Genomic DNA, 21997 nt, shown 5'->3' on the forward strand with positions numbered 1-21997 from the left:
AACATTACTTTGGCCAGGTCTCTCCGTGTTCCCCAGTTCCTGGGGCGGAGGAGGAACACCTTCCGCTGTCGCTTCCTGACCCAGCACCACTTTTAAAAGAGCCCAGTGGGGACTCCTGTGCCGACGATCCTGGGGGTGGGATCGGGGCAGAGCCAGGGTCGGATGGAACGGCCGGGCCGTTTGCCGTACCTCGTGCGGTCGACGGGCCGGCTGCTGGCGGCGACCTCCCGGTGGGGGACGGGGACTCAGTGGGGGACTCAGGAGAAGATCTCGAGTCCATCGCCAGTGAGGCGGTGGATCTCCTCGTGCCCGCCGCTGAGTCCCCCCTCATTCCTGCAAAGGAACTCCGGGACTTTTTGGTCCAGAGCCAGGGTCGCCGCAACCGAGCCCATCTGGCCCTGGAAAGATGGTCCAAGCCGGGGCTGCTCGTCGCGTCCGTCCGCGCCGCCGCTAAAACCATGGCCTCGGGCGGGCCCTTATCAAAGGCGCAAGGCCTTGAGCTGCGCCGGCTCAAAAGCTTCCTCGCTGGGCTGCTAAAGGAGTGGAGGTCAACAAACGACTCCACTCCCCCCCCCACAATAGGTTAGGTAGAGGTTGCACTATGCTTTTGTCATGAAGATAACCATAGCCAGCCTCAACATCAACGGCGGCAGAGAGGCACACTGTAGATTTAACAATTTTTTGCTCCTGCGGGAGGGGAAATATGCGGTGTGCTTCCTGCAAGAAATCCACACCGTTCCGGGAGACGAAGCCACGTGGCTCCTGGAATGGCAAGGAGAGGTCCGCATGAGCCATCTCACTACCACTTCTTGTGGGGTGGCCATCTTGTTGGCCCCGCATTTTCAGCCGGAGATCTTGGGGGTCGAGGAGCCCGTGCCAGGCCGCTTGCTGCACGTCACGGTTCGCCTGGGAGACGTGTCGCTCCATCTCGTGAACGTGTACGCCCCTCAGCCCGGACCGCAGCAAACGCGCTTCTTCGAAGAGGTGTCCGCTCTTCTTGGCTCCGTCGACGTCAGCGACTACATTGTCCTCGGGGGGGATTTTAATTGCACCCTCGAGGCGAGGGACCGCTCTGGTGCCCCGCAGAGCATGACAGCGATGGAGAAGTTGAGGGACCTGGTCGGGTCCTTCGACTTGGTGGACGTCTGGCGAAATCTCCATCCCGACTCCAGCGCCTTTACTTGGGTGAGGCCTGGAGTCGGATGGTCCAGAGTCGACCGCCTTTACGTGTCTCGGGCGTACGTTTCCTGCATCCCGGCGGCCTCCATGCGACCGGTGCCGTGTTCGGACCACCACCTGGTGTGGGCGGAGCTCGCTTCGCTCCGCGCGAGGACGGGGTCCGCGTACTGGCATTTTAACAACCAGCTGCTGGAGGACGTGCGGTTCCAGGACTCGTTCCGTCGTTTCTGGGCCGACTGGAGAAGGAAGCAGGGGGGCTTCCCCTCCTTGAGGCTATGGTGGGACGTGGGCAAGGCTCACGTCCGCGTCTTCTATCAAGAGTACGCGAGGGGGTCGACCAAGAAGCGGGCGGCCAGGGTCGGGCGCCTAGAAAAAGAGGTGCTCGAAATGGAGTCCCGTCTCGGTCAAGTCGTCGAGGATCCGGCCCTGCGGATGGTGTACGAAGCGAAGAAGGCCGCGCTGAAGGACCTGCAGCTCGTCGGGTCCCGAGGCGCGTTCGTGAGGTCGCGGATCCGGTTCCTGCGGGATCTGGACCGCGGCTCCCCCTTCTTCTACTCGCTGGAAAAAAGACAGAGTGTCCGTAAGCAGCTCTTGACGCTGCTGGCCGACGACGGCTCTCTTGTCTCGGATCCGGAGGGCGTCAACAACAGGGCCTGTGAATATTACGGGGCTCTGTTCTCTCCGGAGCCGTCCAGCGAGGAAGCGCGTAGAGTTTTGTGGGAGGACCTGCCGAAGGTCAGCCCGGAGGGCACCAAAAATCTGGAAGCTCCGCTAAGCCTGGCAGAGCTGACCGGCGCCCTCGCCCGGCTCTCGAGGGGAAAAGCCCCGGGGCTGGACGGGCTGACCGTGGAGTTCCACAGGGCGTTCTGGGACGTCCTGGGGGGCGACTACGCGTGGGTCCTGGGGGAAAGTCTGGCGACCGGGGAGTCATCGTCCTGCTGCCTAAGAAGGGCGATCTCCGCCTCCTTAAGAACTGGCACCCGGTCTCCCTCCTCAGCACGGACTGCAAAATCTTCACCAGGGCGATGTCTGCTCGCCTTGGCACCGTGCTGGACCACATGATCCACCCTGACCAGTCCTACACAGTCCCGGGCCGGACAATCCACGACAACATCCATCTGGTCCGGGACCTCATCCATCATTCCCAGGAGGCTGGTCTGTTGGTCGCCTTCCTATCTCCCGACCAAGAGAAGGCGTTCGACAGGGTGGATCACGACTATCTGTTCGGAACTCTGCGCGGTTTCGGGTTCGGGACGCATTTCGTCGCCCGGATCCGACTTTTGTACGCCGCCGCGGAGTGTCTGATAAAGGTTAACGGGTCCTTGACGGCGCCCCTTCACTTTGGGAGAGAGATGCGCCAGGGATGCCCCATGTCCGGCCAGTTATATGCCATCTGCGTGGAGCCTTTCCTGCGCCTCCTGCAGACGAGGTTGACCCTCTTGGTTACCTCCTCAAAAAATTTAATCAGGTTAGTCAAACACGATCTTCCTTTAACAAATCCGTGCTGACTGTCCCTAATTAATCTTTGCCTTTCCAAATGGAGATTTATCCTGTCTTTCATGATTTCTTCCAATAATTTTCCCACCACTAAGGTTAGGCTGACAGGTCTGTAATTACTCGGCCTATCCCTTTTTCCCTTCTTAAACATTAGCAATCCTCCAATCCTCCGGCACCATGCCTAGATCCAAAGAGGACTGGAAAATGATGGTCAAGGCCTCTGCTAATTCCTCTTTTACTTCGCTCAACAGCCTGGGATGCATTTCATCTGGCTTGGGGACTTATCTACTTTCAAAGCTGCTAAACCCCTTAATACTTCCTCTCTCATTATATTTATTTCATCCAGAATATCACACACCTCCTCAATAGCATTATCTGCATTACCCCTTTCCTTTGTGAAAACAGATGCAAAGTATTCGTTAAGAACGCTACCAACATCTTCCGCCTCCACACAAAGATTACTCTCATAGTCTCTAATAGGCCCTACCCTTTCTTTAGTTATCCTCTTACTCATATGTTTTTAGAACATCTTAGGGTTTTCCTTAATTTAACTGCCCAAGAATTTCTCGTGCTCTCTCTTAGCATTCCTAATGTCCTTTTTAATTTTGCCTCTTAACTTTCTATATTCCTCTAAAGTATTTAGCCGTTGGTATATGACATAAGCGTCCCTTTTTTTCTTAATCCTCCCCTGCAAAGCCCTAGACATCCGGGAGGCTCTAGAATTATTTTTCCCAGCCTTTTTCTTTCAGGGCACATGTTTGGCCTGAGCCTTCCGGATCTCCTCCTTGAATGCCTCCCATTGTTCCAACACTGATTTACCCACAAGTAGCTGTTTCCAGTCCACTATGGCCAAATCACTCCTTAACTTAGCAAAATTAGCTTTTCCCTAATTCGGAACTTTTATTCCAGGCCTATTCTAATCCATAACCAAGTTGAATCTGACTGAATTATGGTCATTGGCACCCAAGTGTTCTCCCACTAATACCCCTTCAACCTGTCCACCTTCATTCCCCAAAACTAAATCCAAGTCCACCCTCTCTCGTGTTGGGCTTGCTACATACTTACTGAACAGTTCGCAAATGCCGGATTTCGGCACATTCGCATTGCATGCCGAGAACCAGCATTTGTGGAACTTCTTACAGTGCGTGTGCAGATCATAAGCGCCCATAGAGAATACGATTTTTAGCCTTATGTTTTTTCAAGATCTCTCTTAGCCCCTCTGATCACTCCAGGCCTGGACAGACGTGGTGGAGAGCATCAATGCCAGAAGCATCACCCAGGACCTAGGTTCAGTGTAGGAAGAAACTCAAGGGCAGCAAATGTGAATACATCTTTTTGTCGATCTCTCTCAAAAGTACCAGCACCTTGCACCTCTCTTCCATCACTCACAATAATGCCTTCCCCTCTGTCACAGTCTTCAGCATACAATCACAAGGGCACACTGTCACACCTCTCTTTTTCATTCCAAATATACTCACTTGCTTCACTGTTCTCTTCAACCACACACTAACAGCATTCTCTTTTCATATCTTAGTACTTGTTAAACTAGCAAATCCTATCAGCTATCAGGACTCCTTCATTTCACATTCCACACATGTGGCTTTGCATTCATCTCCAAATCTTCATTCCAACTTGCTTCTTCTCTCCCTCTATATGCACCATATACAAAAGCTTACATCTCCACTTATCTTTTGAACAGCCACTCAGTAACTCTTACACTCTGTGTTTCCAGAACAAAGCAACACATAATGCCAGGGAGAGGAGGAGCAAGACCAGCAGAAAACTAGCCAACATCTTTACCCTCACCCAAACAGAGCAGAAAGCCCAGGACATTAATGGCCCGGGAAAAGCCATGAACATCGGGGAAGGTGAGGTTGGTGCCTTATCTAAGCATGCTGTCTGCATATTACTTGTAACCCATTATTCATTTTAGTAAATATTCAGCAAGCTTCAGAACTTCAAGTTGCCTTCAGAAGACTATCGCCAATATGGGTAGAGCTGCGAAACACCAAAGGGCAGAAAACGCTAGTGGGAGTTGTGTACAGACCACCATACAGTAGTCGGGAGGTTGGGGATGGCATCAAACAGGAAATTAGGGATGCGTGCAATAAGGGTACAGCAGTTATCATGGGTGACTTTAATCTACATATTGATTGGGCTAACCAAACAGGTAGCAATACTGTGGAGGAGGAATTCCTGGAGTGTATAAGGGATGGTTTTCTAGACCAATATGTCAAGGAACCAACTAGAGAGCAGGCCATCCTAGACTGGGTCTTGTGTAACGAGAGAGGATTAATTAGCAATCTGGTCGTGCGAGGCACCTTGGGGAAGAGTGACCATAATATGGTAGAATTCTTCATTAAGATGGAGAGCGACACAGTTAATTCAGAGACTAGGGTCCTGAACTTAAAGAAAGGAAACTTCGATGGTATGAGATGTGATTTGGCTAGGATAGACTGGAGAATGATATTTAAAGGGTTAACAGGGGATAGGCAATGGCAGACATTTAAAGATCACATGGATGAATTACAACTATTGTACATCCCTGTCTGGCGTAAAAATAAAACAGGAAAGCTGGCTCAACTGTGGCTAACAAGGGAAATTAGGGATAGTGTTAAATCCAAGGAAGAGGCATATAACTTGGCCAGAAAAAGCAGCAAACCTGAGGACTGGGAGAAATTTAGAATTCAGCAGAGGAGGACTAAGGGTTTAATTAGGAGTGGGAAAATAGAGTATGGGAGTAAGTTTGCAGGGAACATAAAACTGACTGCAAAAGCTTCTATAGATATGTGAAGAGAAAAAGATTAGTGAAGACTTATGTAGGTCCATTGCAGTCAGAATTAGGAGAATTCATAACGGGGAACAAGGAAATGACAGACCAACTGAACAAATACTTTGGTTCTGTCATTAAGGAAGACACGAATAACCTCCCGAAAATACTAGGGAACCGAGGGTCTTGTGGGAAGGAGAAACTGAGGGAAATCCTTATTAGTCAAGAAATGGTGTTACGGAAACTGATGGGACTGAAGGTCGATAAATCCCCAAGGCCTGATAGTACTTAAGGAAGTGGCCCCAGAAATAGTAGATGCATTGGTGGTCATTTTCCAAAATTCCATGGACTCTGGACCAGTACCTATGGATTGGAGGGTAGCTAATGTAACACCACTTTTTAAAAAAGGACGGAGAGAGAAAATAGGGAATTATAGACCGGTTAGCCTGGCATCGGTAGTGGGGAAAATGCTGCAATCAATTATTAAAGATGTAAGAGCTGCGCATTTGGAAAGCAGTGACAGGATCGGTCCAAGTCAGCATGGATCTATGAAAGGGAAATCATGCTTGACAAATCTTCGAGAGTTTTTTGAGGATGTACCTAGTAGCGTGGATAAGGGAGAACCAGTGGATGTGGTGTATTTGGACTTTCAAAAGGCTTTTGACAAGGTCTCACACAAGAGATTAGTGTGCAAAATTAAGGCACATGGTATTGGGGGTAATGTATTGACGTGGATAGAGAACTGGTTGGCAGACAGGAAGCAAAGAGCGGGAATAAACGGGTCCTTTTCAGAATGGCAGGCAGTGATTAATGGGGTGCCGCAAGGTTCAGTGCTGGGACCCCAGCTATTTACAATATACATTAATGATTTAGACGAAGGAATTGAATGTAATATCTCCAAGTCTGCAGATGACACTAAGCTGGGTGGCAGTGTGAGCTGTGAGGAGGATGTTAAGAGGCTGCAGGGTGACATGGACAGGTTAGGGGGATGGGCAAATGCATGGCAGGTGCAGTATAATGTGAATAAATGTGAGGTTATCCACTTTGGGGGCAAAAAAAGGAAGGCAGAATATTATCTGAATGGTGACAGATTAGTAAAAGGGGAGGTGCAACGAGACCTGGGTGTCATGGTACATCAGTCACTGAAGGTAGGCATGCAGGTACAACAGTCAGTAAAGAAAGCAAATAGCATGCTGGCCTTCATAGCGAGAGGATTTGAGTATAAGAGCAAGGAGGTCTTGCTGCAGTTGTACAAGGCCTTGGTGAGACCACACCTTGAATATTGTGTTCAGTTTTGGTCTCCTAATCTGAGGAAGGACGTGCTTGCTATTGAGGGAGTGCAGTGAAGGTTCACCAGACTGATACCCGGGATGGCAGGACTGAATTATGAAAAAAGACTGGATCGGCTAGGCTTATACTCACTGGAATTTAGAAGAATGAGAGGGGATCTCATAGAAACATTTAAAATTATGACGGGACTGGACAGGTTAGATGCAGGAAGAATGTTCCCAATGTTGGGGAATTCCAGAACCAGGGGTCACAGTTTAAGGATAAGGGGTAAGCCATTTAGGACCGAGATGAGGAGAAACTTTTTCACCCAGAGAGTGGTGAACCTGTGGAATTCTCTACCACAGAAAGTTGTTGAGTCCAGTTCGTTGGATATATTCAAGAGGGAGTTAGATGTGGCCCTTACAGCTAAGGGGATCAAGGGGTATGGAGAGAAGGCGGGAGTGGGGTACTGAAGTTGCATGATCAGCCATGATCATATTGAATGGCGTTGCAGGTTCGAAGGGCCGGATGGCCTGCTCCGTCTCCTATTTTTTATGTTTCTTATGTTTCTATCTGCAAATGACCAATATCCCAAGTTTTGGATGACCTCAAGTTTATGTAGGGTAGGATGTGGGAGGGTAGAGTGCATTGGAATAGTCAAGTCTAGAGGTAACAAAGGCATGGATGAGGGTTTTAGCACCAGATGAGCTGAGGAAGGGGCGGAGTCGGGCAATGTTACAGAGGTGGAAATAGTCAGTCTTAGCTATGGCGCGGTTATGTGGTCGGAAGCTCATTTCAGGGTCAAATAACACACCAAGGTTGCGAACAGTCTGGTTCAGTCAATGATGCCCTGGACATGAGGGAAGCCAGCCACTGCTGCAAATCCATGAGCTCTCTCCTGTTGACTGTTGGGATCAATAGGGAAGGTGATGTACTGGTTAGGTATGTAGGGCCAAGAATATCTGAGAGACGTGATCTGGAAGCTGGAAACCCACCTGGCAATCAAAGCATTTGAACAAGTATGAGCTAATCTAAGAGATTCAGCATGGATTTGTGAAGGGTACGTGAATTTTTTGAGGAGATCACTGGCACGGTGTAATGGCAGTATCTACTGTCTATATGGACTGTGAGGGCATTTTCTAAGGTTCTGCACAAGAGATTATTAGCAAAAATAAAGGCTTAAGGAATGGATGTAACCTTGTGATATGGGTTGGTAATTGGTTGGGAGGTAGGAGACAGAGTAGAAATTTGTCTTGGGAGATAGCATAAAACAGGTGATAAGAAAGTCTGCAGTCCATTTCACGCTCCACGCGATTTTCTTTTCCATAGCCTGCAGGGACTTGTATGGGCAGCAAGCCCTCATGACATTATTGGCGTGAGTCCGGTCAATTTTAACTGCTAAGCCTCATTAACTGGTGAAGGCTGGACTGCCATCCTGATCACCTGCAGAATCATGCTGCCCACCCATGTGACCCATGCAATTTCCAGTGCCTAACCCGACTCTACTTAAAATGGGGATGCACTGGATCAACTGGGCCTTTATACACTGGAGTTTAGAAGGATGAGAGGGGATCTCATAGAAACGTATAAGATTCTGACGGGACGGGACAGGTTAGATGCGGGAAGAATGTTCCCGATGTTGGGGAAGTCCAGAACCAGGGGACACAGTCTTAGGATAAGGGATAGGCCATTTAGGACTGAGATGAGGAGAAACTTCTTCACTCAGAGAGTTGTTAACCTGTGGAATTCCCTGCCACAGAGATTGTTGATGCCAGTTCATTGGATATATTCAAGAGGGAGTTAGATATGGCCCTTATGGCTAAAGGGATCAAGGGGTATGGAGAGAAAGCGGGAAAGGGGTACTGAGGTGAAGGATCAGCCATGATCTTATTGAATGGTGGTGCAGGCTCAAAGGGCCGAATGGCCGACTCCTGCACCTATTTTCTATGTTTCTAAAGTGAGGCTCCATCTCCTACCTGCATTTTTCATTCAAAAATTCTATAAGACTTACTGATAAGTCGAAGCCCTTCGCAATACTACACCCCTAGCCCCTGCTGTCATGGAGTTCCTAGTAGAGGGAGTGATGGCCAGGAGGAAATTATTGTTCTCCAGCAGCTGCTGGAACATCCCCAAGGCTACGGTCAAGTAGGCCTGGACAGGCTGAGAGGGTCTGCACCAGCAACATCACCCCAAAGATCTGGGTTCAGCCTAGAAAGAGATTCAATGACCTCACAAGAGCAGCAAGGGTGAGTACTGCTCCTCACTTCTCCCAACATCACCTGACAACACAATTCTCACCTCCTCCACTAGCATTCTCAATGATTACCTCCCCTCCATTACATCTTTCAACATAGTCGCAATGGCACACTTAAACACCTTTCCTGCTCATTCCAAACACAGTCACCTCTTGCTAAACCTCTCTTCACACCACACACTGCCACCATTCTCTTCTCACATAGTACCACTTGCACAACCACCCAACTACGCCCACCAGTCCTTCCTCATTTCACATCCCATACTTCCCCTTACATTCAGCCCCTTCCATCCTCATTCCATCTTATTTTTTCTACACATCTCAACACATTCACTATATGCACAAGCCCAGCACATCGCAACTCTCCTTCTCAAAACACACTCACTCTCGCCCTCTCTTTCTGCAGGACAAGACATATGCAAATGAGTGAACAGGAAAAGTGGAGGGGCCTCCAATTTTAAACTTGCACAGCCCCAGAGATCACTGACCCAGACAGGGAGGGTCATGAGCATCAGGCTGGTGACTCATTGAACTAAGATATCTACATAATCCTTCCTTCATTGAACAGATGCAAAAAGCTTAAAAACCTCAACCTGCATTCTTCAGACTGTTACCCAATCAGTTGCGGCTTCTCTCTCACAGCCCATCACTTGGCTTTCTCAAAACCAAGAGAGGCCTGCAGAAGAACAAACCTTGAAGAAGGACAATTCATTTGAGGATTCAGAGTTAAGCAATCCACTCCACCCAGGCACAAGCTCAGTCATTGGTAATACACGTGGGCTAACAAGCTAGAGGAGTCTGTATGTGAAGAAATACCCAGCATCAATGGGAAGCAGCAGAAACTGTACAGGAGACCCCTCAACTGAGGACAAGAGAGGTGAAGAATTACAGGACCCCGCTGACAGGAAAGTAGGAAAGTGCTGGCCTCATATAGACATCTGTAAGAGCTAATGGAAGGCATGCCAATAAGTTTAATCACTGTGGCTGAGAACCTGGATGAGTCTGTATCCAGCTTCTAGATGTCACCTAGCATGGCATCATCTCTCTGCAATCTACCCTGTGTCTGCATGCCCGACACAAGACTCCCAAAGCAAGCGCTCTACTCAGAACTCCTACACGGCAAGCGAGCCCCAGGTGGGTAGAGGAAACATTTTAAGGATACCCTCAAAGCCTCCCTGATAAAGTGCAACATCCCCACCGACACCTGGGAGTCCCTGGCCAAAGACCACCCGAAGTGGAGGAAGAGCATCCGGGAGGGCGCTGAGCTCCTCGAGTCTCGTCGCCGAGAGCATGCAGAAATCAAGCGCAGGCAGCGGAAGGAACGTGTGGCAAACCAGACTCCCCACCCACCCTTTCCCCGCTGTGACAGAGACTGTAATTCCCGTATTAGACTGTGCAGTCACCTGAGAACTCACTTTTAGAGTGGAAGCAAGGCTTCCTATGAGGGACTGCCTATGACGATAACCCTGGATAATATGATGTGAGGAGCTCAGCGGAATCGCTGATCCCTCATATCTCTATCCGCAAGGCGCTGATATGGTCCTCCTTCCCCTGCTGCTTCCTTTCCTTCCCCGAGGTCTTCCTTGTTGTGTTCCTAACACAGATGAGACTGCACACAGGGAGGTTAAAGTAACAGTGACCTCAGTCTTTATTAAGACACTCCAGAGTGAGGAACAGGCCTTAGGGGCCAGCTTATATACAGTGCTCCCAAGAATGCTGGGATCCCTTGGGACTTCAGGGGATGCACTCCCTGGTGGCGGAACATGGGAGTGCATGCTTTACAGATACACAACATTCCTCATATGATTACAACTGCTGCTACTGATGCTCTTCCTCCTCCGAATTCAAGTCCCTCTGCACTGCAATGTTGTGCAAGATGCAGCAGACCATGACACTGTTTATGGGGCATATTGCAGCGAGACCCCCTACCAGACATCTCAACCTCTGCTTCAGTCGTCCTTTCATGTGCTCTTTAAGAATTCTGGTTGTGCCCTGGCTCCAATTGAATCTGTGCTGCTCAAACATGATTAAGTTGCATAGATGTATCATTAGCCAGGTCGCACAACAACCATCCAGGATCAAACAGTGGGTGATGGTAGATTGTCTGACAATAAAATATTGTAGCAGCTCCTTGGGAACCTTACACAGATCTGCACGATGCTGTTCCTATGATCGGTCACGAGCTGTACATTGATAGAATGGTATTCCTTCTGTTACCAAATGTTGCTGGCTCATGTTCCAATGCACTAATGGCCATGGTCAATCACACCCTGCGAGAGAGGGAGGCCAACACTGCTGCAAAGTCACAAGCTCACTCGTACTGACAGCTGAGGCCATTGGGGAAGGTGATCTACTGCCTGGTTTTGGCAAATAACACCTCGGTCATGTGCTTAATGCAGCTGTGAACTGCAGACTGAGCAATGCGGACACTGAGGCTAAATGGAAAGGCGTGCCCCCAGTACCAGAAGGCAGCAGGTTATGTTGTAGAGGTTGGTGACAACCTGCCTGGAGAAGCACCGCCTCTTCCTGCACTGCTCCTCAGTTAGGTCCAAGAAGGTGAGTCTTTGCTTATAGACCCTATGTGCTGGGTGTAGCCTCCTATGCAGAGTCCCAGGTGATGCCTGTGATGGCTGGTGAGTGAAGTTGTTGCTATTGCTCCTCCTCCTCCACGGTTTACTCCATCCAGAAGAAAAAAGCAAGAATAGCTCCTATTAATAAGTAGAGACACCTGACTAAAGGGTTGTCAGGCAACAAAAGTGTAGGTCACAATCTGGAAGTTGTAAACACTCTTGGCAAACCAGACAGCAAAAGAACCTGTGATCAAGGGAGCTACAGCTGAGAGCCCCCTTTTATGTTGCTTCACGAGCTTTATCTGTTATGTATGTAACCCTTGGCAACCTGTATCACACCACCAGCAGAGGGCCCACCTGTTGGGAGTCCCAAGAGATCCCGTATCCCTTGGGAGCACTGTATATAAGCAGGCCTCCCATGCTGTATGAACACTCTGGAGTTTAATTAAAGGGGCTAAGGTCACACTTACTCATTGCATACAGTACTCAGTTGCATTACTTTATTATGAGCGTAACAAATTCCATTAAGCTTTGCTGGCAGGTCTGCGAGTAAGCAGGGCGTCCAATAATTTGAATTAAAATGCAGCGGCAGGAATGGAAAATGATGGGGGCAGTGGGAAAAGGGTGTGGGACGGCCACAGATGCAACTGGAACTCCCCCGACGAGCAAATCGGTAGGTCAGTAGCAGTCAAGCTGGATGGGAACAGACATGCTTGAGTCAGCAAGTGAAAGTAAAGTCTGGCAAGCATTCAGGTCAGGCATCCTAACAAGTAGGCCAATTAAGTGAGCAAGTGGGACATTAAATACTTGGGATATCAAGAAGTACTCGGGCTAGGTGAGAAATCTTCACAAATTTTCTCACCCCACTCCAGCTGCCCCAACCTACCTGTAGCCATTCCTGGCCCATCGTAACCCCTTCATCTCCATAACACAACCACAGCTCAGCAAAACAAAAGACAGAAAGGAGATGAGGAAAAGTGGAGGGCAGAGAAACCCAAGGCAAAGAACAAAAAGGGCCATTGTACAGCAAAATTCTAAAAGGACAGAGGGTGTTAAAAAAACAAGCCTAAAGGCTTTGTGTCTTAATGCAAGGAGTATCCGCAATAAGGTGGATGAATTAACTGTGCAAATAGATGTTAACAAATATGATGTGATTGGGATTACGGAGACGTGGCTCCAGGATGAGCAGGGCTGGGAACTCAACATCCAGGGGTATTCAACATTCAGGAAGGATAGAATAAAAGGAAAAGGAGGTGGGGTAGCATTGCTGGTTAAGGAGGAGATTAAGGCAATAGTTAGGAAGGACATTAGCTTGGATGATGTGGAATCTATATGGGTAGAGCTGCAGAACACCAAAGGGCAAAAAACGTTAGTGGGAGTTGTGTACAGACCTCCAAACAGTAGTAGTGATGTTGGGGAGGGCATCAAACAGGAACGTGCATAAAAAGGTGCAGCAGTTATAATGGGTGACTTTAATATGCACATAGATTGGGCTAACCAAACTGGAAGCAATACGGTGGAGGAGGATTTTCTGGAGTGCATAAGGGATGGTTTTTTAGACCAATATGTCGAGGAACCAACTAGGGGGGAGGCCATCTTAGACTGGGTGTTATGTAATGAGAAAGGATTAATTAGCAATCTCGTTGTGCGAGGCCCCTTGGGGAAGAGTGACCATAATATGGTGGAATTCTGCATTAGGATGGAGAATGAAACAGTTAATTCAGAGACCATGGTCCAGAACTTAAAGAAGGCTAACTTTGAAGGTATGAGGCGTGAATTGGCTGAGATGGATTGGCGAATGATACTTAAGGGGTTGACTGTGGATGGGCAATGGCAGACATTTAGAGACCGCATGGATGAACTACAACAATTGTACATTCCTGTCTGGCATAGAAATAAAAAAGGGAAGGTGGCTCAACCGTGGCTATCAAGGGAAATCAGGGATAGTATTAAAGCCAAGGAAGTGGCATACAAATTGGCCAGAAATAGCAGCGAACCTGGGGACTGGGAGAAATTTAGAACTCAGCAGAGGAGGACAAAGGGTTTGATTAGGGCAGGGAAAATGGAGTATGAGAAGAAGCTTGCAGGGAACATTAAGACGGATTGCAAAAGTTTCTATAGATATGTAAAGAGAAAAAGGTTAGTAAAGACAAATGTAGGTCCCCTGCAGTCAGAATCAGGGGAAGTCATAACGGGGAACAAAGAAATGGCGGACCAATTGAACAAGTACTTTGGTTCGGTATTCACAAAGGAGGACACGAACAACCTTCCGGTTATAACAGGGGTCGGGGGGTCTAGTAAGGAGGAGGAACTGAGGGAAATCCTTATTAGCCGGGAAATTGTGTTGGGGAAATTGATGGGATTGAAGGCCGATAAATCCCCAGGGCCTGATGGACTGCATCCCAGAGTACTTAAGGAGGTGGCCTTGGAAATAGTGGATTCGTTGACAGTCATTTTCCAACATTCCATTGACTCTGGATCAGTTCCTATGGAGTGGAGGGTAGCCAATGTAACCCCATTTTTTAAAAAAGGAGGGAGAGAGAAAACAGGGAATTATAGACCGGTCAGCCTGACATCGGTAGTGGGTAAAATGATGGAATCAATTATTAAGGATGTCATAGCAGTGCATTTGGAAAGAGGTGACATGATAGGTCCAAGTCAGCATGGATTTGTGAAAGGGAAATCATGCTTGACAAATCTTCTGGAATTTTTTGAGGATGTTTCCAGTAGAGTGGATAAGGGAGAACCAGTTGATGTGGTATATTTGGACTTTCAGAAGCCGTTCGACAAGGTCCCACACAAGAGATTGATGTGCAAAGTTAGAGCACATGGGATTGGGGGTAGTGTACTGACATGGATTGAGAACTGGTTGTCAGACAGGAAGCAAAGAGTAGGAGTAAATGGGTACTTTTCAGAATGGCAGGCAGTGACTAGTGGGGTACCGCAAGGTTCTGTGCTGGGGCCCCAGCTGTTTACACTGTACATTAATGATTTAGATGAGGGGATTAAATGTAGTATCTCCAAATTTGCGGATGACACTAAGTTGGGTGGCAGTGTGAGCTGCGAGGAGGATGCTGTGAGGCTGCAGAGCGACTTGGATAGGTTAGGTGAGTGGGCAAATGCATGGCAGATGAAGTATAATGTGGATAAATGTGAGGTTATCCACTTTGGTGGTAAAAACAGAGAGACAGACTATTATCTGAATGGTGACAGATTAGGAAAAGGGGAGGTGCAAAGAGACCTGGGTGTCATGGTACATCAGTCATTGAAGGTTGGCATGCAGGTGCAGCAGGCGGTTAAGAAAGCAAATGGCATGTTGGCCTTCATAGCAAGGGGATTTGAGTACAGGGGCAGGGAGGTGTTGCTACAGTTGTACAGGGCATTGGTGAGGCCACACCTGGAGTATTGTGTACAGTTTTGGTCTCCTAACCTGAGGAAGGACATTCTTGCTTTTGAGGGAGTGCAGCGAAGGTTCACCAGACTGATTCCCGGGATGGCGGGACTGACCTATCAAGAAAGACTGGATCAACTGGGCTTGTATTCACTGGAGTTCAGAAGAATAAGAGGGGACCTCATAGAAACATATAAAATTCTGACGGGGTTAGACAGGTTAGATGCAGGAAGAATGTTCCCAATGTTGGGGAAGTCCAGAACCAGGGGTCACAGTCTAAGGATAAGGGGTAAGCCATTTAGGACCGAGATGCGGAGGAACTTCTTCACCCAGAGAGTGGTGAACCTGTGGAATTCTCTACCACAGAAAGTTGTTGAGGCCAATTCACTAAATATATTCAAAAAGGAGTTAGATGAGGTCCTTACTGCTAGGGGGATCAAGGGGTATGGCGAGAAAGCAGGAATGGGGTACTGAAGTTGAATGTTCAGCCATGAACTCATTGAATGGCGGTGCAGGCTAGAAGGGCCGAATGGCCTACTCCTGCACCTATTTTCTATGTTTCTATGTTTCTGTGTCTTGTGAATGTAGAATGCACTGTGCCAGTTGGGATTATTGCAGATGGAGGTTGTAAAAGGTTTCAGTTCGCAAGTTAACATCATCTGTTTTTGGAATAAAAAGAGAAAATGCTGGCAATACTCAGCAGGTCAGGCAGCATCTGTGGAGAGAGAAATAGAGCGGGCCTTTCATCAGGTTTTGGGTTAGTTACCCAGTGAGAGGAACTGACACTGTAAAATTGTACTGAAGTTTGTATGGTCACCTTTCTTTTCATTTTTATAATATTTGTGACCATTCCAGGAGAAATTAGTTTGGGCTTAAAAGGCAGAATACAGTAGGCTCTAAAATATTGGAAAATGTATCAAATAAAATGTCACAAATCCAGATTTTCTGCCCCAGAACTAGAAAATAAGGGCTAGAAATTGCGCAGCGACCTGTTTGGGGTGATAATTTTTGCAGGAGTTCAAAAGTATCGCCGGGTGCTATCCAATTCTAGCAGATGCAAACTTCCAGTTTAGCGCTCCAGGAGGGAATCAAGCACGACCACTTCCCTTGGAGCACTAAACCAGGCAAGAGGAGCTGTGGTGGCAGAGCACTGCGCAATGTCCAGTGCAGCACTGCTGGGATCAGAGGCTCCTTCCCTCCCTTAAAGGGAAGGGCCATTGTTGCAGGCCCTGCAATAAATCTAATCCCCTGCTCGCCAATGGCACCTATGATCCGTGATGATTGGCCCCAAGCACTTTAACGGAGCGCAGGGCTGATCAATCGCGGCACAAGAACAGGTTATAAAAAAATGACCAGAGGGCTCAATCAAAAAATTTCATTTACCTCACCGGCAAGCCCTTGAAATATCGCTTCCCATGCAGCCGGGATACCTCACAACGTCCCCTCCAGCTGCCGGTGTTGACTCCCGGCGATGCTGCAGGGGGCGGAGCCAAAGTTCACATCCGGGGCAGTATCCGGACGCTATGCACCGGATGACGCCACGATCTCCGGGGCGCAGGACATCGTGGCGTCAGTGCTTACCACCGCCACCAAACTGGAAGGCAATTTGGCATGCGTCGATACTCTGGCAGCACCCAGTTGCAGAGCCGGTAGAGCCCCGTTATCACTCCCCCCCCCTCACCACCCCCGAAGGAGGTGCTAACAGGAGGCGCAATGGAGGCCAATTTCTCCCTCTAAATCTCAGGCTTTCAACACCCCCCTCATCTCTTCAGTAATTTCTAAGTTCATCATAGCTGCTAGTTTTATGGGGTTTTTCCGGTGATAAAAATCAAGGAATATTGGATGTATACACAGCTTAGGCTATAACAAACCTTACTTTCCACTGGACGTTTAGTCTAACCCCTTCTCTTCACATACCATAAGGCTGATATTCAGGGATGTTTGACATATGAGGAGAGACTGGATCAACTGGGCCTTTATACACTGGAGTTCAGAAGAATGAGAGGGGATCTCACAGAAACGTATCAGATTCTGACGGGACGGGACAGGTTAGATGCGGGAAGAATGTTCCCGATGTTGGGGAAGTCCAGAACCAGGGGACACAGTCTTAGGATAAGAGGTAAGCCATTTAGGACTGAGATGAGGAGAAACTTCTTCACTCAGAGAATTGTTAACCTGTGGAATTCCCTGCCGCAGAGAGTTGTTGATGCCAGTTCATTGGATATATTCAAAGAGGGAGTTAGATATGGCCCTTACGGCTAAAGGGATCAAGTGGTATGGAGAGAAAGCAGGAAAGGGGTACTGAGGTGAATGATCAGCCATGATCTTATTGAATGGTGGTGCTGGCTCGAAGGGCCGAATGGCCTACTCCTGCACCTATTTTCTATGTTTCTATGTTTCTATGTAAACGGCTAAACTCTACAACAGTTGATGAAAAAGTAATTGTTGAAGAAAACTCAGGCGGCAATGAATTGGGTGTGGGCCGAGATCAACTCGAGTTGGGTGGTCTGGATGGCTGCTGCTATGTAGGGAGTGGGTTGGATCATTTGAACTTAGCAGAGATAGTGGGTTGGATCAAAAAGAAAGAGAGGAGAAATCAAAGAAATGGGCAACAAAGCTCAGCCCATAATTGGTACACAAAATTGTGCCGGCTCTCCCAACACAAGAAAATGTTTTTCAGGGATTTACACTATATAAGCAACTATGAATAAGAATATCCATTTCAAAAATGATGGGCTTCTTTTATTTATATCTATATCTATATATATATACTATATATATATATATATATATATATATATATATATAAAAAACTTTTCAGCTGGGGAAAAGTTCACAACATTTCTGCAGCGATTGGATAGGTTGCTTTCTACTATACAGCAGTTGAGGATTGATAGCTGCATTATTGTGTCCAATTCTGGGCACCACACTTTAAGAAAAACGTGAAGATGTTGGAGGGGGTATAGAAGAGATTTACTAGAATGGTTCCAGGGATGAGGGATTAAAGTTACAGGGATAGACTGAAGAAGCTGGGTTTGTTCTCCTCAGAGCAGAGAAGAGTAAGAGGAGATTTGATTGACACCACTGGCGATCGGGCTCCAAACAGATCCAAATCCATCCAGAACTACTTTTTGCTTATGTCCTGCCAGCCAGTTCTCAATCCAGCTCAATATTACCACTAATATCAGAGGCTTCAATCTTATAGAGAAGCCTCTTTTGTGGCACCTTATCAAAAGCTTTTTGGAAGTCTAAGTAGACAATGTCTACTGGACTTCTCTCAATCACCAACTTTTAACTTCATCAAAAAATACAATTAGATTTGGAAGACATGACCTCCTTTTTAAGAAGCCATGTTGGGTGTCCCTAATCTGTCACATCTTACCTATTACTGATGTTAAACTAATGGCCCGGGTCTATCTTATCACCTATTTTAAAGATGGGGACTACATTAGCCTCCTTCCCGTCTATAGGAACCATTCCAGAGTGCAGTGAGCTATTAAACATACAGGCCAGGGGCTCGCATAGCACATGGCCCATCTCCCTGAGCACCTTTGGGTGGATATCATCCAGCCCGGCTGCTCTATCTATTTTCAAGTTCTTAATTTTTTCTAATACAATGTATTCATCTATGTTACTATTACCAGTTCTGTTAGTAATATTACTAAATTCTAATAGTTGAGCACCGTCTTCGAGGGTGAAGGGTTTAAGATAAAGTAAATAAAGAGGAACTGTTTCCAATGGCTGAAGGGTCGATAACAAGAGGGCTCAGATTTAAGGTGATTGGCAAAAGAACCAGAAGCGACATGAGGGAAAACTTTTTTACGCAACGAGTGGATAGGATTTAGAATGCACTGCCTGATAGGATATGGAGACAAGTTCAACAGTAGCCTTCAAAAGGGAATTGCATAAATACTTGAAGGTGAAACAATTGCAGGGATATAGGGAAAGAGCAGGAGAATGGTAATAACTGGATTGTTCTTCGAAAGAGCCGGTACAAACTCAATGGGCCGAATGGCCTCCTACAGTGCTGTACCATTCTATGAGTTTTAAAAAAAAGAGCAACTTGATTCCTCATTTTCCTCCTGCAAATCCATTTCTCATTGGTACTTACTGTCTGAATTGAACTACATTTAATTTAGCATTTAGTCAATTGGCTAGTTGATTGGTAAATTTAACTTCTTTTATAAGAAATCAATGCAGCAGAACTGCAATTCATTCACTGGTACACGGTTAATTACTACCTCAAATTTAGCTGAAGTCTTTATTTCAGCTGATTGCTAATATTTATCCCACGGACATTAAACATTCTGGTACAACATATTTTACAATCATGATGTATAGATATAATTTATGTCTCAGTTTGTAAAAGAATTGTGTCCTACAGATTATCACACAAAAACTTGTTTTCATAAATGTTTTGTTGCATTAAAAGGTATTTTATATTTATTGATCTATGAATACACAGTTCCAGATGATTTACAAAAGAACATAAGAAATAGGAGGAGTAGTAGGCCATACGGCACCTCAAGCCTGCTCCGCCATTCAATAAGATCATGGCTGATCTGATCATGGACTTAGCTCCACTTCCCTGCCCGCTCCCTATAACCCTTTATCCCCTTATCGTTTAAGAAACTGTCTATTTCTGTCTTAAATTTATTCAATGTCCCAGCTTCCACAGCTCTCTGAGGCAGTGAGTTCCACAGATCCACAACCCTTTGAGAAGAAATTTCTCCTCATCTCTGTTTTAAATGGGTTGCTTAATTATTGTTTATGGTTGCTTAATAGCATGACTAACCAACAGTTTTCAGTAACAAAGTCAATGTCCATGGTATATAATATTAGAGTTGAGAATCAGGCACAGCCACAGAATGCACATCAAGTAAAAAAAAATTATTCTACTTGCTTGGGTGGTTTATATTTGTCCACTTTGATATTGTACATCCAGTCTTCCAGCTTTTTCCTTACGATAACAAATATTCCTCTGATTTCCCATTGTTTCTTCACATCTATTACTGTCATAAATCTAAATACAGTAAATAGATTGTAACCATTAACAGAGTTTTTCAATTATGCTCTATTCAACAAAACTCAATACAATAAACAAAATATTTGCTTCCTTTCTCAAGATTTATTTGGAAAATGAAACAAAAACACAGATAATTACTCATAAAGATGTATCATGGGTCAGGTAAGGAAAATTACTTGTACTTTAAGTGATCTTTTGGCTGTAGTCCATGAAACTATTCACTAGTTATGTTTAGATCAAGACATTATGCACCTGGTCAGACAAGGTGACATGTTCCTCTGAAAATGAGCCTGTTCGGACAGTCCCAGAACATTACTGAGAGGAAAATAACTGCCCCAAAAAATATTCCTCAGAGTTTCCCTCTGCCGCCATTGCGGAAGAACCGTATGTAAATAACACCAAGTGAGATTTGCTGTAGGGCCCAAATTTCCTCCCCTCGCTCCCAGGGGCAAAGAACTGCTCTCCAGCACAAGCATTGTGGCAGACCAGCAGCACTTCACAGCTCAAGCTTGCAAGGGACATGGTGCAACTGCAAAGGTAGGTTCCATTACATTTCTAACTTACCTTTACCTTATATTTAAGTATTAAAGAGGTTTTTTTATACTTTTTAAAAGCTTCTTTAAATTCTTTTAACATATATTTAACTGTTTTTAAAGTATAGGGAAGGGTCTTGCTCAAGAGTCATGTGTAGTCTGCTGCTAGTCATTTCCATTAGCATTATCATTTCCATCATCATAACATACAAGGAAAAAAATTCATTATCATTATCATTAGCATCTTTCTCTTCATCGTCCTCTGATTCCATTGCAATGATGGATCAGCAGAAAAGAGGGCATAACCTAAGAATGGACAATCATAACTCCGATATATTAATTATATAGTTAGGGATAAGGAAGCTCCTAGTTGTCTACTGCTTTAAAGATATGCCACTGTGATTGGTCGAAACCCACTAACATGCAGCCTGCACTATCCCACCATTCTTACCATTTCCCACAGCTAAAGCGTGATACCCACCCAACAACTCTATCACCCGTTCCTCGCTGAGGGTCAGCTCACTACTGCCATGTGTCCCCCCTCTGGTCACCTGTGCAAATTTCACTGAAACAAGATTGAGTGCATTAGGTAAAGTCTAGCATTTGAGGAACAGATCTTCTGGTAACACCCTGGAGGAAGGGCTTTTAAGACTCTGCATGGAAGTCATTATTGTAAACATGTAGGTGATGAATTTCCTCAAAGTTTGTAGCGCATCAGTGGCACTGGACTGGTATGAATGATTTTAACATGAAACATAGGTTTAAGCTATTTGCACCACTTGTGCACCTCGTTCCTCCGTGTTTCCTTGATATATTTGGTCCTTCCCGCCAAGTCTTCACTGGGGTCATTTGTGTGGTTGCACTTGTTGGCCAGTGGCATTGTAGATTTGAGTTTCCTGTATTTACCCCATTACTGTACCCCTGGGTAAGTTACTCGCAAATATATGAAATGCAGTAGCTACCGGTGTCATCTGATCAAGATGGAAGCAAGGGGTTTTGTGTGCTTTGAGAGTCTTCTTACTTAGCTTACTGATTTCTGCTGTTTGGAAGTGTTTTTTTCAATCCCGTTTTTGCTACTGAGACCTGCACTTGATTTTCATTACCTGCTACTGAACCAGGCGATCCAAAAATTGTTGGCTCCTTAAGCACCCCCACCCAATCAGTGCACTCAGAGAAACACAGGGAAACTCAGGAGCAGGTATAGCTTTTCCCCTGGACATTCCACTCTATGGCCGAGATTTTCCTTACCTCAGCGGATCCGGGGCGGGCCCCGACCCTGCTGCTGGCTCCATCCCACTCTCGAAAATTATTTTCCATTGATAGGACTTGTTAAGCCCGCCCAGTACCTTTCCCGGCCATATTAGAGGAAGGGAGTCTGGTGACGTCATGCATGGTTTCCTTAAAGGGACCATGGCCAACTTTCTTTTAACATTTGTGCTGTCAGTGTTCTACAGCACTGAGGTGCAGCAAACACTGACAATGACTGTGCAGAGGCACAGGCCTGCACC

The 21997-nt window shown here is 46.5% G+C and overlaps 1 protein-coding gene across 4 annotated transcripts in view; it reads right to left on the reverse strand.

Moving 5' to 3' along the window:
• LOC139280197 (sperm-specific sodium:proton exchanger-like) overlaps positions 1-21997 on the reverse strand; it is a 654445-nt gene that overhangs the window by 424351 nt on the left and 208097 nt on the right. For all 4 annotated transcript variants that reach the window (XM_070899784.1, XM_070899786.1, XM_070899785.1 and 1 more), the window contains one exon: positions 19834-19953. In XM_070899784.1, the coding sequence (XP_070755885.1) occupies positions 19834-19953 (120 nt within the window). The remainder of the gene's footprint in view (positions 1-19833; positions 19954-21997) is intronic.

This window comes from Pristiophorus japonicus, chromosome 14 (genome assembly GCF_044704955.1).
Source record: "Pristiophorus japonicus isolate sPriJap1 chromosome 14, sPriJap1.hap1, whole genome shotgun sequence".
In the NCBI taxonomy this organism is placed as follows: Eukaryota; Metazoa; Chordata; class Chondrichthyes; family Pristiophoridae; genus Pristiophorus; species Pristiophorus japonicus.